At 55.4% G+C, this 17,602-nt stretch overlaps 1 protein-coding gene across 1 annotated transcript; it reads left to right on the top strand.

The window, feature by feature from the left end:
* Position 1: 1 nt before the first annotated feature.
* CLCN7 (chloride voltage-gated channel 7) lies at positions 2-16,787 on the top strand (the record flags this gene model as incomplete). Its single annotated transcript, XM_010719757.1, has 25 exons — positions 2-16; positions 4,293-4,364; positions 5,246-5,317; positions 5,482-5,547; positions 6,114-6,246; positions 6,533-6,642; positions 7,354-7,434; positions 7,623-7,685; positions 8,212-8,295; positions 8,601-8,694; positions 9,252-9,316; positions 9,790-9,906; positions 10,202-10,256; positions 10,661-10,721; positions 11,336-11,474; positions 11,867-11,960; positions 12,936-13,105; positions 13,439-13,490; positions 13,989-14,116; positions 14,328-14,413; positions 14,622-14,754; positions 14,863-14,922; positions 15,094-15,270; positions 15,364-15,444; positions 15,536-16,787. Coding segments are annotated over 25 exons (2,295 nt in total), but the record flags the coding sequence as incomplete, so codon positions are not given.
* Between the last annotated feature and the right edge of the window lie 815 nt (positions 16,788-17,602).

The following is a 17,602-nucleotide window of genomic DNA, read 5'->3' as shown; positions in this document are numbered from 1 at the left end:
GGGCGGCGCCCGGCAGGTGATGCGGGGTGGGCCCCGGGCACGGGGTGCGTGGCTCCCGGCTGCTGGGAACGCCCTTTTAATTCGTGCTTCCAGTGCCGTTCTGTGGGAGAGCCCCATCCTTGGCAGGCTGCTGCCGTGGGGGTCTGGCCTACACACGGCTGAGCGTGATGGTGTATGTATGTATGGAGGCAAAGAGAGAGTCCGGGGTGGGCTGTGTTTTAGCGCAGAAAGGCCCGTTCCTTCTTTGCAGATCGCTTTGGAGAAGTTAATCTCATCCTAAAGTAAGCTTTTGTGCGATGCTCACAAATCACAGGGTTGGGACTGTGATTTGGGCCAGGCTGAGTCCGTGGAGCACTGCTGTGTGAGTGCTGGGTGGGAGAGGGGCTGCCTGAGCACAGAGCTAGTGAATTTCCCATGGAAAGCTTGCAGGGAGCCTTCAGCATAGTTAGGAAGGCAGGCTTTGGCAGCCGTTAGCCTGGCTGTCTTGTCTGGCATGGTTCTGTGCTGCTCTGCTCCTGGGCAGATCAGAACAGTGGGCTCATTAGATTAATTAGAGGAAAATTCAGGGTTTGTTAGGCTGCAGGTTTCTGGCGTGGCTGGGCAGGATGGGGGCACGGCCGGCTGGCTGGAGTCAGCTGTGCTCCTGCAGCTGTTCTGATCTGGAAGGAGAAATAAGGTCAGTACAGCAGCACTGGGTGTATCTACAGCATGCCGCCTTCACAAATCACATGGTGAAAACTGCAGTTTTGAGGCATAGTAAGGGAGTTAACCAGATCTCTTGGCTGGGGGTCAATTAGAAAAAGGGTTTCTGTGAGTAGCTTTGAAGAAACAGTGGGGACAGCGGGTGGGGTGAGCGAGACCTGGCCCTGCTGGTCTGGGTTTATTGCCACTGTGTTTATTCCCTGATGGTCCAGCTGGTGACAGAGCACTGCGTGCTGTTTCCCTTTGCAGAGCACGGCAGTGAGGGCTGTACTGTAGCTCTCAGCACGGGGTGGGGATGATGGGCAGCAGGGTGGGCACTGACCTGGCAGCACAGCTGCTTCTCTCCACGGATGGTCCTGTGACCTTAATGCCAAACAGCTCAGTAGGGCCCTTTGTGGCTCTGTGCTGCTACAAGCACAGCCGTATGGGTACGTGAGGAGGAGAGCAGGTCTCTGGCAATGTCCTCATACCCCCATAACTGTCTATGGCCAGGTTACACCAATAGGAACCAGTGGGTGTGATGATAGCATGGTACCAGGCAGGGGGTACTGAGAAGTGGGGACGGATGGCTTTGGCAGAGGGTGGAGCTGTTTTTGTCATGGGATATTTTGGGTCATGATACCACAACAGAAATGGCACCTAATTGGGGTTTCTTCCCCTTGCATGTTCTTTTAATGGAAATGAAAGTGACTTTAAAATCACAAAAGGAAATACGGGTCTGTAGTTCCCCAGCTAAGAGCTGGTGGGCGGGAGGTGAGAGTGCTGCTTGCCTCAGTGCCCTGGTGACAGAGATGTGCTGCAGGGATGTGTTTGGGCTCTCTGTTTTGGGGCTTGCTGGCTCGGAGGGGCTGAGCACAGCACCAGAGCTGGGTCAGCCTTCATCCCATCAGGACCTGGCTGTGCTGCTGTGCAAGGTGCTGTCTGCACATCTGAGCATCGCGTGCCCCAAGGCGTGGGTTGCCCTCCTCCCATGTTTTCATGTCGCATGTAACAAATTAATTTTCAGACTGAAAAGTGGGTGGATGACTTCAGTAAGGGCAGCCAATTCCCATCATTAGCTTAAGGTGTGTTTTTTTTTTATTAATAATATTTTTTTGCTACCCATTGAGAATGCATTCTGTATGTGTGCTACAGTGCATTGTCTTTGAGATCTGTGCAGTGTTTTTGCTCCTGAGGATGCCAGGGAAGGGGAGGGTGGGCAGGGGGTTGTCAGGCTATGGGATTGCTCATATTCCCCCATGTGAGCTGTCCGGTGGCAGGGCATGGAGGGCAGGAGTCATCTTTTCCCACCACTGAGCAGGGCCAGGAGGGCGCTGTGGGCTGAAAGCCCTCTTCCTTCCTCTTGCTTATATAGTGCAGGCTCCTGCACAGTGCTTTATCTCACTGATAACAAAACCAGGAGCATTCAGAGCTTGTTAGTGAGGAGCAGGGTGGTGATAGAGAACTGCTTATGGAGGGCACTGTGTCTCTGGGGGGTGGTTGTGGGTGCAGTGCTGTCCTGCAGGGATGGCCTTGTAGATGCCCTCCAGATGGGCTGTGGAGCAAATGCTCCATTTGTGGTTCTTCAGAGTCCAGTTAGCAAGGCACTAAAAGGCCACTGTGTACACAGGCAGTGTTTGCTCTGTTCTAGATAGCCTTGTTTGAAGTTGTTCCTCTGTTCGCAAACCAGTGTTGTGACCACTGCTCTGAGATGCATCACTGCTGTGATGGGCTTTCCCTAAGCAGTCATTCCCTTGCTGCAACTCTACTGCTTCCTGACCTATGGATATAGGGCTTTGAGGAATGTGTGGCCTTATCTCCTCTGTAACCCCTCATAAGGTCACTGGGACAGCACAAAGATCTCCCTGAGCCAACGGGACTGCTGAGGGCTGGGTGCCATCACCTTCCTCTGCTGGTGGGAAGGTCCCAGGTATCCCTATATGGGATGGGAGAGCTGATGATCTGTCTGCATCCTCTGAGTTCTGACAACACGTGTGCTGTTGTAGGGGCACTGCAGTCACACCAACATCATGTGTACTGGGAACAGCAGGCTGTGCTTGGAAAGCATCCAGGCTGGGGTCATGCTGCCTGGGCTGAGCACATCTCTGAGCCGTGCACAGATAATCCTCTGTCTGTGCCTGGTTGTCCCATTTCCCCTGTTCCTCCTATGGAAAATGGGTGCTGATGGAAAAAGCCTTTTCCTGTTCTTCCAGCATGTGATCCTTGTGCTGGCAGGATGGAGCCAGCTGTGCTCTAAATGTTCTCAGCCCGTCTGAGTGCTGCCTGCTGCCAGGGTTCAGGACGAGCTGGGCAGGAACTCTATTATACAAGCAAGATGTTTTCAAATGTAACACAGAGTCTAGCTTCAGGTCCAACTGCAATTCCTTTTCCTTTCCTGTTTGTGTTCCAGTGCTCTATAATCACTCGGGGAGCAAGCTGGTGCCTGCATAAGCTCCCCCTGCTCCCATGTGTCCCTGCATGGTTAACAGGTCTGTCTGCCTCCTAGGAGTTTTGCTGGTGCTGAGCCAGAGAGTTTGGGAAGTGGGGACGAAGCCCTCCCACATGTCAGGGAGTAAATGAGAGTGTGGAGCAGATGGGGGAAAAAGGGAAAATAGGTCAGGCTGCAAACACAAAGGAGTATTCTTCACTGCAGTGACGTGTGCGGCTCCCGCTGCTCTGGCCTGCGCGTTCCAGGGGGATCTGTGGGGATTAAAGCAGGAGGGGCTCTAGCTGGGATCTGCAGCTTGCAGGCCCCTGCAGAGAGGGGCTGCCCTGCTGGGACCCTCCTATTGCTCTTCAGTGCTCCTTTATTCTCTGGTCCTTCAGCTGTTTGGGAGTAGGGCTGTTGGAGGGGTGAGGCTGCAGAGGGGAAGATGTGGATGTTGAGAAATGGTGTTGGGCTGTTCTTAGTGGCAGTGCTGCTCCCACACCCTTGTATATCCCCATGTTTCATAACAGCAGCGGGTGAGGGCAGCTCACTTGCTGCCGCTGGGTCTCCGTGTGCAATGCTGGGCTGGTTCAGCCTGAGCCCAAGCCTGTCTTGGCCCAGAAAGATCCCCAGGCTCCTGTGTTGTGCAATTGTGCTGCTTGTAATAAGCCTGAGGGCTCACCAGAGAAAGGAGAACCTTCCCGGCACTGTCCTGGGCGCTGCTGAGCAGTGCTGGTGTCCCTGCTGGAGCACACAGTGCTGGCAGCCAGCCTAGGCACTGTGCTGTGCCCAATGCACTGAGGGTTTGGGGGGAAGTGAATGTGCTGATGTGCTCATCTCTCTGGCTGGGAACCCTCCTGCAGAGCAGGTGGAGGAACAAAAAGTGCCACTGGCCATCCCTTATTGCTGCCTGGCTGAGGAGTAGCCCTGACTGCTTGGGGGAGGGTCTGTCCCTTCTTCCAACACCTCACACAGTTCCTAGACAGCACTGGAGCTTGGCAGGGAGGCACAAGGGATGGACAAACACAAGTTCTGATCTTCCATGGGGATTCCATGCATGGAAGCACTTTGGGGAGCAGGACCCAGCCTGGGCCTGAGAGTGTGCTGTGTGCAGTTGGCACCAGCTGGGCCATCTGCTGGTGGTGCATTCAGGAACTGACTTTGTTCTCTCTTCTCTTTGTAGTTCACTCCTTCCTCCTTTCTGCGCCCTGGACAGCTGAGCAATGTGGATCTCAATGAGGACATCAGTGAGCTGGTGAGTGGCACTGAGAGGAGATGTGACTGAATTTCCTTACTGTGAAATAACCCGTGTGGCTGCTCTCAGGGCAGCAGGGTTAGCCATGGTACACCGTGAGTGCTGCTCTTTCTCCCCCATCTTGCTTGTCACACGAAGGCTCCTGCATGGCCATCCTTGGGTCTTGAGTGCTGCAGCTACTGAAAAGCATTTCTGTTGCTGGTTCCAGCTGGAATACCTGTGACTGGGTTGCTGTAGCATATCTTAATGCAGTGCTTTGAAGGAAAGGCTGGGCCAGTTCTGGATGTAGCTGTAATGCAGGACTGGAAGAAGGGCATGTGATGCCAGTGGGACCCCCCCGCAGCCCCAGTAAATGCCCTAAATCAGAGCTGGGAAAAGCTTGTGTGATCAAAGGCATTTATGAAACAGAATTTAGTTTCTACTCAAAAGCACAGATCTGTTTGAAATAGCTCCTTGCTTTAAGCCAAAGGAATTTCCTGTTGAGATGAAATGTTGCCCTCCGCTGGGAGCACAGAGCTGCTCTGATTTATTAAAATAGCAGTTTGGTGCCGGCTGTGCAGAACCTCTGCCTGCCTGGTCCCTGCTCTGCTGTACTTGTGGCTGCCATGGGACACGTCCTGCTTGGGGACGGTACAGGAGGGCCAGGGGTGCACACACAGAGGGCTATTTGAGCAGACTTAAATCTGCACGCACTGAGCAGTGGGAAACCGTCCTGTGCACTAAGACTGCTCTCTCTGTGGTCCTTCCTGTGCTTCCTGGGTGTTCATGCAGTAAAACTAGCACCAAGCCAGCATTATGGCGTGAGTACTTCTCTGACAGTTGCTGGTTGCCCTCAGGAAGGCAAGCAGGGACCCTGCCAACCTGAGTGTCTTGTCCCACAGGAGACAGAGCTCCCCCGGCCGTATCCCAACGAAATCCCACACAATGAGAAGCTCTTGTCGCTCAAGTACGAGGTATGTGCATGCCTGCTTCTTCCTCAGCTCTGCTGCTGCCAGCTGCCCTCTGTGAGGCACTGGTGAGGGACAGCTCTTGAGTGAGGGTCTCAGATTGGCCCTCCCCTGGCCTAGGGGTCTTCCCCAGCATTAGACACTAACAGCATCTCTCTTCTCTGAGCTAGAGCCTGGACTATGACAACAGTGAAAACCAGCTGTTCCTGGAAGAGGAAAGGAGGATAAACCATGCGGTGAGCCCTGCCACGACCTGGTTATCCATTGTCCCTGCACGCTGACAACCATTGCTCCCTCAGTGCCAGGGGAATGTGGTGCTCAGCAGCAGTGCTTGAGCTTGAGTGTGGTTTGATGGGTGTCCACTAGTTTGTAATGGGCAGGGTGGCCAGCTCTGCAGGAGCCCAGTGTGGCACAAGGGAGGGATGAGGAGTTTGCTGGGTGCTGTGGTGATATTGCTGGGTAGGCTGGAACACCTGCAGTGGGGAAGGCCCTACCCTGGGGGCTTTGGGAGCTAGTACTGCAGCAAGATAGAGCAGGAGAGTGTGTGGAGAGGCTTAATGGAGGCAGCCGAGCTGGGAAAGCTTGTCTTCTAGCCAGAGATTCCTCGGAGGGACAACAGCACTGGGGGTTGCCTTGAAATAGGTCAGGCTTTACAGTCCTCTGCCAAGCAGAGGATAAAGAAGGTTGGGACTTGACTGGGAAGGTGGCCAGGTGGGCTGGAGCCCATCTTGATGCACACTAGGGGCTGTGGATGTGGGGTTGGGCAGCAATGGATTCTGATGGCCGTCTGCTTGTCTGTCAGGCCTTCCGGACCGTGGAAATCAAGCGCTGGGTCATCTGTGCCATGATTGGCATCCTCACCGGCCTCGTCGCCTGCTTCATCGACATTGTGGTGGAGAACCTGGCTGGGCTCAAGTACCGTGTGGTGAAGGACAGTATCCTTGCATGGAGCTGAGGCTTCCAGCCAGGCAGGAGCCACTGGATCTGTGTCCTCTGCTCCTGGTGGCAACAAGAAGGATGTTGGGGGAGAGGGCAGCTTCCTTCCGGGCTTGGTGCACAGGTCCTGCTGCTCTCAGCACTGCTCTGAGGTGCTGCCTGCACCCAAGTGTTCCCATCAATGCACTCTGCAAACCGCAGTCCCAGGAGCTCCACGGTGATGCTTTGTGACTGGGAGGGATATTCCTGAGCTGATAGCAGCCTTTCCTTGATCCTCCTCTACAGACATCGACAAGTTCACAGAAAAAGGGGGCCTGTCTTTCTCTCTGTTACTCTGGGCCACTCTGAATGCCGGTGTGGTGATGGTGGGCTCTGTTATCGTTGCTTTTATAGAGGTGAGGGTTTGGAGGCTGCCTGTGAGGAGGTACTCCTGTAACATCCATCAGATGTTTTCCTGCTGAATTGGCCCTCTGAAGCCCAATGCCTTGGTGTTGGCTGGAAACATCTGTGCTGTAAGGTTTCTCCTTAGGTGTCAGGATGTGCTGCCCTTCATTTGCAGCCCCAGCAACCTGGGGCAGGAGAGGTGGCAGAAGGGCATGCTTCAGCCATGGTTGTGGGTGCAGCTCTTGCAAACTACGTCAGTTCATGCAAGCCCTGAACTAGGCTCAGCCTCTTTGCTTTGCATGTTTGTGAGTAGTCAGGTTTAAGTGCTCAAGAGGAAAAGTCAGAAACTGGCAGCTGACTGATGATGTGTGCAGGGCAAGTTGTGGTTGAGAGGGGACAATGACCTCCTGCATGTTGGCAGCAGTCTCCTTGTTGCTTTGCCATTGCCCTCTGGCAAAGCTTTCCCTGGCCACCAAGTGTGAGCTTTCTGCAGGGAACACCCTTATGTTCCCCTAGAACTTGCTGACTGCATCTGTTTGCCCTTTGGGGCGGTGTGTCTGTGGGGGCACAGCAGGTGCCTCTCAAGAGCTTGTAAATAAGCTCTGAGCCTCCCCAAGATATGCTTGGCATAGCCTGTGTTTAGGGACAGGGTAAGATGGCCAGCATGTCCCCAGTCTCCATCCTGTATGTGATAGGTACTGACACCTTCCTGTTCCTCACAGCCCGTTGCAGCTGGCAGTGGCATTCCCCAGATTAAATGCTACCTCAATGGTGTGAAGATCCCACATGTTGTCCGCCTCAAGGTAAGAAGTGGGAGCTCACAGGATGAGTGCCTACTGCATGGGCTGGGCTGGAGCAAATATGCTTCATTCCTGTGCCGTGGGGCATTCCCTCTGTGTTCTGAGGCAGAGATGGAGCTGGGCTCGCTGCAGCAGCCTGGGGTGCTCCTGTCAGCCTCGTGATGTGCTGTGCCTCTTGCTCTGTCTTACAGACCCTGGTGATCAAAGTCTGCGGGGTCATCCTCTCAGTGGTCGGCGGCCTGGCTGTTGGGAAGGTGATGTGCATAAAGCTCTCTCTGTTATGCTCCTGGCATGTTGTTATCCTCTGCTGGCATGCGTGCCACAGCTCAGCACCAGCCCTGCAGTGTCTTCCCAGTTTTATTCCCTGCCAGTCTGGTGTGTGGCTTAGCTGAGGGCAGGAGAGCAGCAGCCTGTGTCTGCCTGTGTTTGTCACCATGAATGTCAGCTGGGGGAGCACAGGTGCCATGCTTGGACTTGGCTGACCTGCTGGGGCTGAGGGCAAGAAAGGCAGTCTTTGTAAGCTCCTGTCTGCTCTGCCAGAGGGAGTGCTGGTGAGAACAGGAGCCATGTGCTAGAATGAGGATCTGGGGTTGGGGAAGAAATTGCAAGGTCTGTAGTGACCAAAATCCTCTATCGCTATACCTGCAGAGACAGAGCTGGTACAAGTATAGCATCCAGCTTCTTTAGGGCCATTACCCAGGGTTCAGCATCCAACCTTCCCCAGTTTTCTTTAGCTGTAGTGGTTCTTCTTTCCATCTGACTCCAATCTCCTGCCTACAGGAAGGACCAATGATTCACTCTGGAGCTGTGATTGCTGCTGGCATTTCCCAGGGAAGATCCACATCTTTGAAGAGAGACTTCAAGGTTGGTGCTCAGGGCAAGGAGTTCTGCTGCAGGCTGAGCACAGGGCACACTGCCTGGCTGCCCTCCCTGGTGTCAGAGCCCAGCCAAGTAGTGGGCTGGTGCAGCTCTGACTCCTCTGGAGAAGGTGCCCAGAGAGGAGGGAGCTGTGGACTCCATTTGGTGCCACCTGAATTCCCTCCTGTTGCTGCTTATGGTGCCCAAAACAACTCTGTGGGGTTCTGCTGGTGGCAAGGGTTTGTAACTGTGTCTCCTCTGATCTCATGCCTTTAGCCATGCCTGAACCTACCTTCGCTTTGGTATTTCAGATCTTTGAGTACTTCCGCAGAGACACAGAAAAAAGAGACTTTGTCTCAGCTGGAGCTGCTGCTGGCGTCTCTGCGGCGTTTGGTGCCCCCGTGGGTATGTGTCTCAGCTCTGATGCTGAGCAGTGCTGCATGCATCTGTCAGGGGGCTGCTCTTGCCTGCAGGAATCTTTATGGGGTACTGCAGGAGCCTGGGCTGGGACAGCCCCTCATTTACTTCCAGGCTCAGATGCTTGCTTGGAAGCCCAGAGGTTGGGTGTTGCATGGTGGGAATCTATAAGCTACTCAATCTGGTGTGCTGCCAACTTCTGTCAGTTCCAGGATTGAGAAGAGAAACTGTGTCTGCTCTGTGGTTATGTCGTGAGCCTTCCTGAAAAGGGCCCGCCACTCCTCCAAGCTGTCCTGCCCTGCTGTACAGGTCTAGGGAAGAGAGGAGTTGCTTACCTGTCTCTGATCCTAAATGTTGTTTTCTGGGATGGAGGGGAGACAGTGAAAGGGCTTTCTACAAACAGTACATCAAGTGTGTTGGGCTTGGTTGGTCCCTTTGCTTGATTCTGGGAGCTGTGGGAGGATTTGACTGCCTTGGCTGGTGCTGAGAGGTGAGAGTCTGTGGCACGTGCCTGTTGTGAAGATGTTTGTGTCTTGCACTTGCAGGGGGTGTCCTCTTCAGCTTAGAGGAAGGAGCTTCCTTCTGGAACCAGTTCCTGACATGGAGAATTGTAAGTGCTGCAAAGCAGAAGCAGTAAATTAAGACAGGCCTTAATCCAGTTAACGCAGGCTGTGATGGCACTGAGGCATCATCTTTTCTCCTGTGCCCTGAGGCTCTGTGTCCCACAGCTGTGTGCCTCCTTTCATCCTTGCCCTGGGGAACTGTGTAATGCATCTCAGAGATCAGGGCATCCCAAATTCCCTTTTAGCTCCCAGGGGCTAAATTTGAGTCTGGCTGAGTGAGGTCTCATTTCCTGAAGCTGCCAACCCCTTTTCTAAGGGAGCTGCCACAGGGCAGTGGAGAGGTGAGAGGAGGAGTGAGTCCATGCTTGGACTCTGCCTGTCCAGAGCGCGTCCATGGGGAATGTGACCACTTGTCCCCAGCACATCCTGGGTATCGAGTCCATGGGGGATATTTTGGGATAGTGTGGAAGGAGCTGGGCTGGATCTGTCTAGCAGTAATTATGTGTGCATTTCTTTCTAGTTCTTTGCCTCCATGATCTCCACATTCACTCTGAACTCTGTCCTGAGTGTTTACCATGGCAATGCTTGGGATCTGTCCAGCCCTGGGCTCATCAATTTTGGCAGGTTTGATAGCGAGGTATGCCACAGATTCTTCTGCTGGGGAAGTTAAAAGCAGCTCGGGGTTGTGGGACATCGGTCTCTCTTAAAATGTTGCCTGGGGCACGCTCTGGGGTCTGGCTGGATCCCAGCTCCACCAGCGTGAGCAGAAGGTGTTCCTGCAGCCACTGCTGGGTCTAGGTGCTAAGGATGTTCAGGGCACATCCTGGGGCTGCTCCAGGAGCTGCCCACTGGCTCAGGTTCATGCTGCCACAGACAGACAGTGACTGGCAGTCAAATGTCCAGAAGATCTGAAACCCATCTCTTGTTTGCAGAAAATGGGATACACGATCCAGGAAATTCCTATCTTCATCTTTATGGGAGTGGTTGGTAAGGGAGTTCTGCTCTTTCAATCCAATTTGTATGAATAATTCCCTCTGTTCTGTCTGGGCCTATAAAGTTTCAGGATCCACTTTTCTGGGAGGAATGGAAAATTCATTAATTCAAAGGCAGAGGCTGTTTGTGGAATTTATGGGGGTGAGAGCAGGATCCTGGGCCAGCCCTCACCCTTGTAGCAAAGGAGAGACCATGTAATCTGTACCCTGCAAAGTCCTCTGTGGGGTCGGGGTGTTGCAGTCATGGACAGCCCTATGCTGCCACGTGCCCTGGGGCAGCCAGTCATGCTGAGTGTGTCATCGTTGTCTCTCTGAGCTTCCTCTTTTCTCTTGGGTCTTGTGTGGCCGTAGGAGAACCTGAGACTTGCATGCTGACTCTTCCCTCCTTTCCACTCGCAGGTGGGATCCTGGGGGCTCTGTTCAATGCCCTGAATTACTGGTTAACGATGTTCCGGATCAGGTAAGAGCTTGTGGGTAGCCAAAGTAATTCAAGTGGGTTGGCTGACGTCGTCTGTGCTTCCTGGTTGTGATGTTCTGAGCCAAAGCCAGGCTGTAACCTCATGCATAGCGACAGCAGCCCCTGGAAGCTGACAGATAAAGATGCCATGTGCCTCTTGCTGCCTGCCCCAAGGCTTTGACCCACAGCATCCCTCCTTTGCTATGATCCTGCTAAGTATTCATTCTTAGTGACCTGGCTGCTCAAACAAGTGCGAGTACTGTGCAAGACATGATTGCTACATGAGAGCAATGAGAGAGCCAAGATTGCTGCTGAGCCCATCAGAGCCCACACTGGCACAGCCATACTTGCCACCAGCATTTCAAACCTTAGAACCAGCCTTGGGATGTCAGAGAGGGGTGATCTGTGGCATCAGCAGAGCTGGTGAAGGGTCTGTGGCATCTCCCAGGGCATCGCTCCTCCTGGGTTGAAGCTTACTGGGCTTGGCTCTCTGCTGCCCTCCCTCTCCTGGCAGAGCCTTCCATTTCCTGCAGCCTGTAAGGCTTGCTGCATCTCACCGCTGGCACCCTTGGGTGCTGCTGTGGCAGAACTGGGCTCACTGCTCTGCTCCCTTTCAGGTACATCCACAGGCCTTGCCTCCAGGTGATTGAGGCCATGTTGGTCGCGGCGGTGACAGCGGCTGTGGGCTTCGTCATGATTTACTGCTCCCGAGACTGCCAGCCCATCCAGGGGAGCTCAGTGGCCTATCCTCTGCAGGTAGGAGATGCTGGTGAGCTACACCTGAGGTGAGGGATACCCTGAGGCTGAGCAGGGGAGTGAGACACTGCTGGAGTTTGTGGCCCTGGGCCTTGCTGGTTCCCCTGCAGCCGCTACCCTCTGCTCTGGGTGCAGCTGGAGACCTTGAGTTTGCCCTGGACTCTTTGCTGTAACACCCATCTCTGAGATGTGAGCCCTACTTGGGCTGTAGTGTTGCTTAGCACAGGTTTCTGTCACCAGCAGCACAGTAGCTAGATGGAAGTGCTGTGGCATTAGTGTGCTTGCTGTGTGCAGTCCCCCCAGCTCTGCACCAACTGGAGAACGGCCGCTTGCTCTGCTCTGGGGCAGCACATAGCTGCCACTTCTAACTCTTTCCTTCCCTTCCCTTCCAGCTTTTCTGTGCTGATGGAGAGTACAACTCCATGGCAACTGCCTTCTTCAACACACCTGAGAAGAGTGTTGTCAACCTCTTCCATGACCCTCCAGGTCTGTGTGCCAAGTGAATGCTTCCTTGAAGAACAGCGCAGGACAGAATGTGTGCACAGTGCTCACCTGTTCCCTTGTTGCTTGTGGGATGGGGTGGGGTATGATTAGTGTGGCTTAAAGAGGGCACGGTCAGGTCCAGAAAAGCACTGTGTGGGGCTGTAGGCAGTGGCTGTTGTGGCTACCAGCTCCTGAGTACCCATGCAGTGCTGCAAACAGGAGGTGCTGGTGTTCCTCTGCTGTAACCATGCACCCATCAGGGCAGATCTGCTCTGAGCCTTGTGCTGGCTGCAGGGCACAGTACTGTGATGGGTGTAACAGTGGTCTGGTTTTTCTACCAGCAAGCAAATTCTGATCTTAACAACAAAGCTGCTCCTTTCCTTTCCCTGTTACCCAAAGAAATGTCAGCTCTTTTGCTGCAGCAGAAGGAGGGAGGGATGGGTGCTGTGTTTGAAAGCACCATGAGCTCAGCCAAAGGGCTCTGCCCTCGGGGCTGCCTGTGAACAAGGAAGCAGTTCTGTCTGTGTCTGTTTGCAAGCTGTCATTCTGATCTGTGTGGGAGCGTATCTGACCCTTGCTTGCTCTCTGGAGTCCATCCTGTAAATATCTCTGGCTGGTTTCTTACTTAGCAGGGCCTCTTGCCCCTGAACGACTTTACCTTCTGGGTAGGTTGTGGAGGTGGATTTTAGAGTTTGGATCTGTGTGAGAAATGAAATTTGGCTTTTAGACTTCAGCTCCTATTTCCCTTGGACCCTGTGTATGATAAAGTGTTCTCTGCCCCCTGGGGCTGCTGTTCTGGGACTAGTTCACCAGTGCCTCTGCCCACCAGGCCTTGTCCTCCAATGCTGATGGTCCCCCAGGGCTTTGCAAAGTTTGTCACGTTGCCCTGCAGAAGGGGCTGCTGGCTGTTCACCCATGGCTGTAGTGCTGTTCAGGCTGTGGGACTGGCTCTGATTCCCTGTTCTCTTCCCACCCCAGGTTCCTACAACCCCATGACACTGGGCATGTTCACCCTGATGTATTTCTTCCTGGCCTGCTGGACGTATGGCCTCACGGTGTCTGCAGGGGTCTTCATCCCTTCCCTGCTGATCGGTGCTGCCTGGGGGCGGCTGTTTGGCATCTCCCTGTCCTACTTGACCAAGGGCTCGGTGAGCACTTGATGAGAAGGGGCGATGCAGCTCCTCGCTGACCTCCTTTTCTGCTGACCTGGCTGTGCACGCAGGCAGTGGGCATGGAGCTGGCTGAGAGCCTGGCACAGTGGTCTGGAGAAGTGTGGGGTGGGTTGACTCCTCACTTGATCTCCTGAGCAGCATCTGGGCTTTTCCTGGCCCTGACAGAGACCTGTTGACATATGGGCTGTGCAGGCAGCTTCTGGCATGCTCTGCTCCTTCAGAGGTGGGGTTTGGGGCCAGGGCACTGCTTGTTATCTGTGTGCCCTGGAGCTAGCAGCTCACTTGGTCCCTTCTCTCTCCCGTGCTCAGATCTGGGCTGACCCTGGGAAGTACGCCCTGATGGGAGCTGCTGCACAGCTGGGTGAGTTGCTGAGTTGCCTCCCTTGGGGAATCATGGCTACATCCAACTTGTGTCATAGTGAAGGTGGCATGGGGAAAAAAATGCTCTCTGCTTCTCTGATGAAGATTTTCCCCTAGTTGGAGGGCAGTCTGTATTTCAAGTTAAAACCCAACCTGGCTGTCAGCTTCCTCACAACACTACCAAGTGCTGGCAGCACTGTGGCAAAAATGAGGGCTGGGCTTGTCCAGGGCAGCTCCCAGGGCTGGAGGTGCCATGGAGCTGCAGTCTAGTTTAGGTCTGGAAGCTCTGGCCTCCCCTAGCCTGCCCTGGAGCCCTGTCACTGTATGGTTTGCTGTCACTTGGTGACTGGCTCCTGCCTGCAAAGCCAGCAGAGGGGAGCAGTGTCCCTTGGTGGGTTGGATGTGGTGCCTGTGTGAGAGTCCTGGGTTGCTGTGCAGAAACTGAGGGGTCTTGGGTGCCCTCCCCTGAGTCCCTGATCCCCTCGGATGCTTCTTGCAGGTGGGATAGTGCGGATGACACTGAGTCTTACTGTCATCATGATGGAGGCAACAGGCAATGTCACCTATGGATTCCCCATCATGCTAGTGCTGATGACAGCAAAGATTGTGGGAGATTACTTTGTGGAGGTGAGGACTGGATGCACTCAATGTGAGCCTGGGATGGGGTGGGAGGCTGTGGGTGAGAATTTGGGGTACTGCAGTGCCAGGGGAAGCTGTAGGTGAGGACTGGAGCTGCTGCAGAGCCTTGGGAGGAGACCCTGGTATCTGATGCAGAGAGGAGATGCTGCCTGGCTGTACTCCCTTGGCATATCTCCTGTTGGCATGACTCTCCTTGCAGGGGCTTTACGACATGCACATCCAGCTGCAGAGTGTGCCCTTCCTGCACTGGGAGGCTCCTGTGACGTCCCATTCGCTCACAGCCAGGTAGGTGGACTGAGAGTCTGGCACCTCTGGGGGCAGCCCTGGGGTCATGCTGCTGCCAGCCCAGGCCCTTCTCCAGCAGGATGATGTCTGTTCCCACGTCCCCCACGCTGTGGGGACAGAGTATGTGTCAGGGCTGAGAGCTGTGCACTTCGGGGTGGATTTGGGGTGTGCTGCCATCTAGCTGTTTCACACCGACCCTTCTTTGCAGGGAAGTGATGAGCACGCCTGTCACCTGCCTGCGGAGGATCGAGCGAGTGGGCACCGTCGTGGACATCCTCAGTGACACCTCCTCCAACCATAACGGCTTCCCAGTGGTGGAGAGCAACCCCAACACCACACAGGTGGGCTTGGGACTGCCTGGGGGTTGTCTGTGCAAGAGATGGCTGTGGTGTGACCATGGCCGTCGCTGCTCCAACCAGCCCTGCCTCATGCTGGGTGCTCTGTTGCAGGTGGCTGGGCTGCGGGGTTTGATCCTGCGCTCCCAGCTCATTGTCCTGCTGAAGCACAAGGTGAGTACACAGAAACCATCCCAGGGATCAGGAAACTGTGTGCTTCTCTCCAGAAGATCTGCCTACCCCATGCTTCTGGCCTCTTCCCTCCCTAACCGCGTGGGTGCTGTGGGGCTGTGTGTCCCAGTGAGCGTCATGGGGTGGTCCCTGAGAGGTCTCATTCCTCCCCAGGTTTTTGTGGAAAGAGCCAACCTGAGCATGGTGCAGCGGCGACTGAAGCTGAAGGATTTCCGGGACGCCTATCCCCGCTTCCCCCCCATCCAGTCCATCCATGTCTCCCAGGATGAGCGCGAGTGCATGATTGATCTGAGCGAGTTCATGAACCCCTCGCCCTACACTGTGCCTCAGGTAATGACTGCGGGCCCCTGCCCCTATGGAGCCCACCTCCCTGGGGGCCAGCTGGGCGCATCGTGACTCCCATGACCCCACTCTGTGTTGCAGGAGGCGTCTCTGCCGCGGGTGTTCAAGCTTTTCCGAGCCCTGGGCCTCCGGCACTTGGTGGTTGTGAATAATCACAATGAGGTGAGGCTCTGGGGCAGCTCATGGAGATAATGCTGTTGTCTCCACATTCTGTTCATTAGTGCAGGGCTTAATTCTGTCCTTTCCCTGGCAGGTGGTGGGCATGGTCACCCGCAAAGACCTCGCCAGGTACCGCCTGGGGAAGGAGGGACTGGAGGAGCTGTCGCTGGCACAGACGTGACGTGGGGCAGCACTACCCAGCAGAGTTGTGCCCTGGCCCTCGGCCCCTCTGAGACCAGGACCCTGTTTTGGTGGAGGCAGGGAGAGGACAGGGTTGACTTGTGGAGGCATCACGGTGCCTGGAGCACCGACCCAGCCACGCTGCCCTGGCTCTCCGTGTGTTGCTGCCTTCTCCAGTCTGCTGGCTCCCTTCTACTCTTCCTCACTCCTTCCTCTACTTCCCTGAGGGATCAAAATACACGGTTGGCTCTGTTAGCTCCTTGCATAGGCTCACCACGGGTTGGGTGAAGGCAGGAGTGTGCCCAGGGAGCTGGCGTGCCCTGCTGAGCTGGGCCTAGTCTCTCTGCCACAGTCTCTGCCCTCTTTCTCTGCTGCCACCCTGGGCTGTCTGGGCCTGGCCCTGACTGAGCACCCCCTATGGGGCTGGGTCAGGCTGTGTGGGGATGGGAAGTGGTGGGGCTCCTCCTGCTTCAAAGGCCCTGTCCCTTCTCCCTGTGCTGCTGCCAACTGTTGGGGTGAGCCCTGTGCCACACTCCTGCAATTCTGCTCCTCTGGTGGGAGGAGTTCCCTGCCCTGCTGTGCAATAAAAGGGCTCCCATGGTTCAGCAGCTGCTGCCTCCATCTCTTTCTTGACTCCCTCAGCTGCTTTGCTTCTAAGGGCAAGGTGTGAGGGATAGTGTGGCCATGCCTGGGCTCTAGGTGGGGAAGGGAAGAAGAGAACCCCCTTTTCCTTGGGGGGTGGTGGTCCTAGAGTGTGGTCCCCTCTGACTCCTGCTCTCCTCCAAGTCCCAAAAGTGCTGCTCCAGTGATGCTGGGTCCAAAGTGCCCTCAGCTGTGTTTCTGTACTTGCTGCAGTTTGGTCCAGACTGGTGCAGTAGCCTGGTTCCTGCTGGGCTGGGCCACAGGGGGGGACCAGTTTGCCTCTCCGTGGATGAGGAGAGTTTCCAGCCCTCACATCCCCCTGGTGTAACTCCTCCTCCTCTGTCTTCCTTTGCCATCATCACTGCAGGTGCTGGCCCTATCCCTGCTCCTTGCACTGCACCATGCCCTGCAGTGGCAACACCCTTGCTGTGCTCTGGGCTGGGAGTTGTGCAGGGCAGAGGAATGCTGGTACCTGTGGGCTTCCAACCACTTCTGTGCTGAAATAAACCCTGTTTGTACTTTTATTCTGGTATTGCCTGTCTCTTGCTTCCCTCCATCTCCTTGTTACTCAGCTCCCAGGATTGGTGCTAGGGGCTGTGAACGCTGCTCTGCCTGGGGATGCCAGGAATTTGGGGTGCTGTGTGGGGGAAGTGCTGCATGTCACAGCCCCCTGGCAAGGGGCGGGTGCCCAGAGCTTCCTGGGTGCTTTTCCCTTTCAAGGCCAACAAAGAGCCACTGTAATAAAGGGGGGGATGCCTTGGCTGGACCCTGGTAACAGGGCTGGGTTCCAGCAGCAGCTAGGAGGCCATGGAGAAGGGGAAGTCTCCAGCCTGGCTCCTGCTTGCTGGCAGTGCAGCGGCCCTGGGTCCCTACGGTGCTGCTGAGTCCCCCCTGCCCAGGCTGCAGTGCATCGCTGGCTGGCAGCCGGGTGCTTTGTGAGGCCCCACGTTGCCCTTTGCCCCGGCACAGCTGAGATAAGGGGATGGGATCCACCGCATTGGGACTGTCGAGCAAACACAGACTATGCTCCTCCAGCCACTGCGTGTCCCTCCTCCTCCTGGAGCCGAGGGGTGCTGCGCTGCGGCCCTTTGCCACTCAGGGCCAGGGATACCGTGGTGAAGGACACTGCACGCGCTCATGCCTGTGGGAGTCATTTATTCACTCGTCCCGCTGCTGGCCCCGACCACTGGCTCCAGGTGTCCCACTGCCCGTGGGTTGCGCATTGTTGCTCATTAACTGGGCGGCGCGTGGCGGCCATGGGCTGCAGTGGGTCGCAGTGGGTCACAGCCCGCTGTAGGGCTCGGCCTCCAGCCCCGCATGGCCCGGCATAGGAGGCAGC

The sequence above is a fragment of the Meleagris gallopavo genome, chromosome 16, assembly GCF_000146605.3.
Source record: "Meleagris gallopavo isolate NT-WF06-2002-E0010 breed Aviagen turkey brand Nicholas breeding stock chromosome 16, Turkey_5.1, whole genome shotgun sequence".
Lineage (NCBI taxonomy): Eukaryota > Metazoa > Chordata > Aves > Galliformes > Phasianidae > Meleagris > Meleagris gallopavo.
Note: the sequence above shows the minus strand (reverse complement) of the source record. Positions and strands in the feature narration are given on the sequence as shown.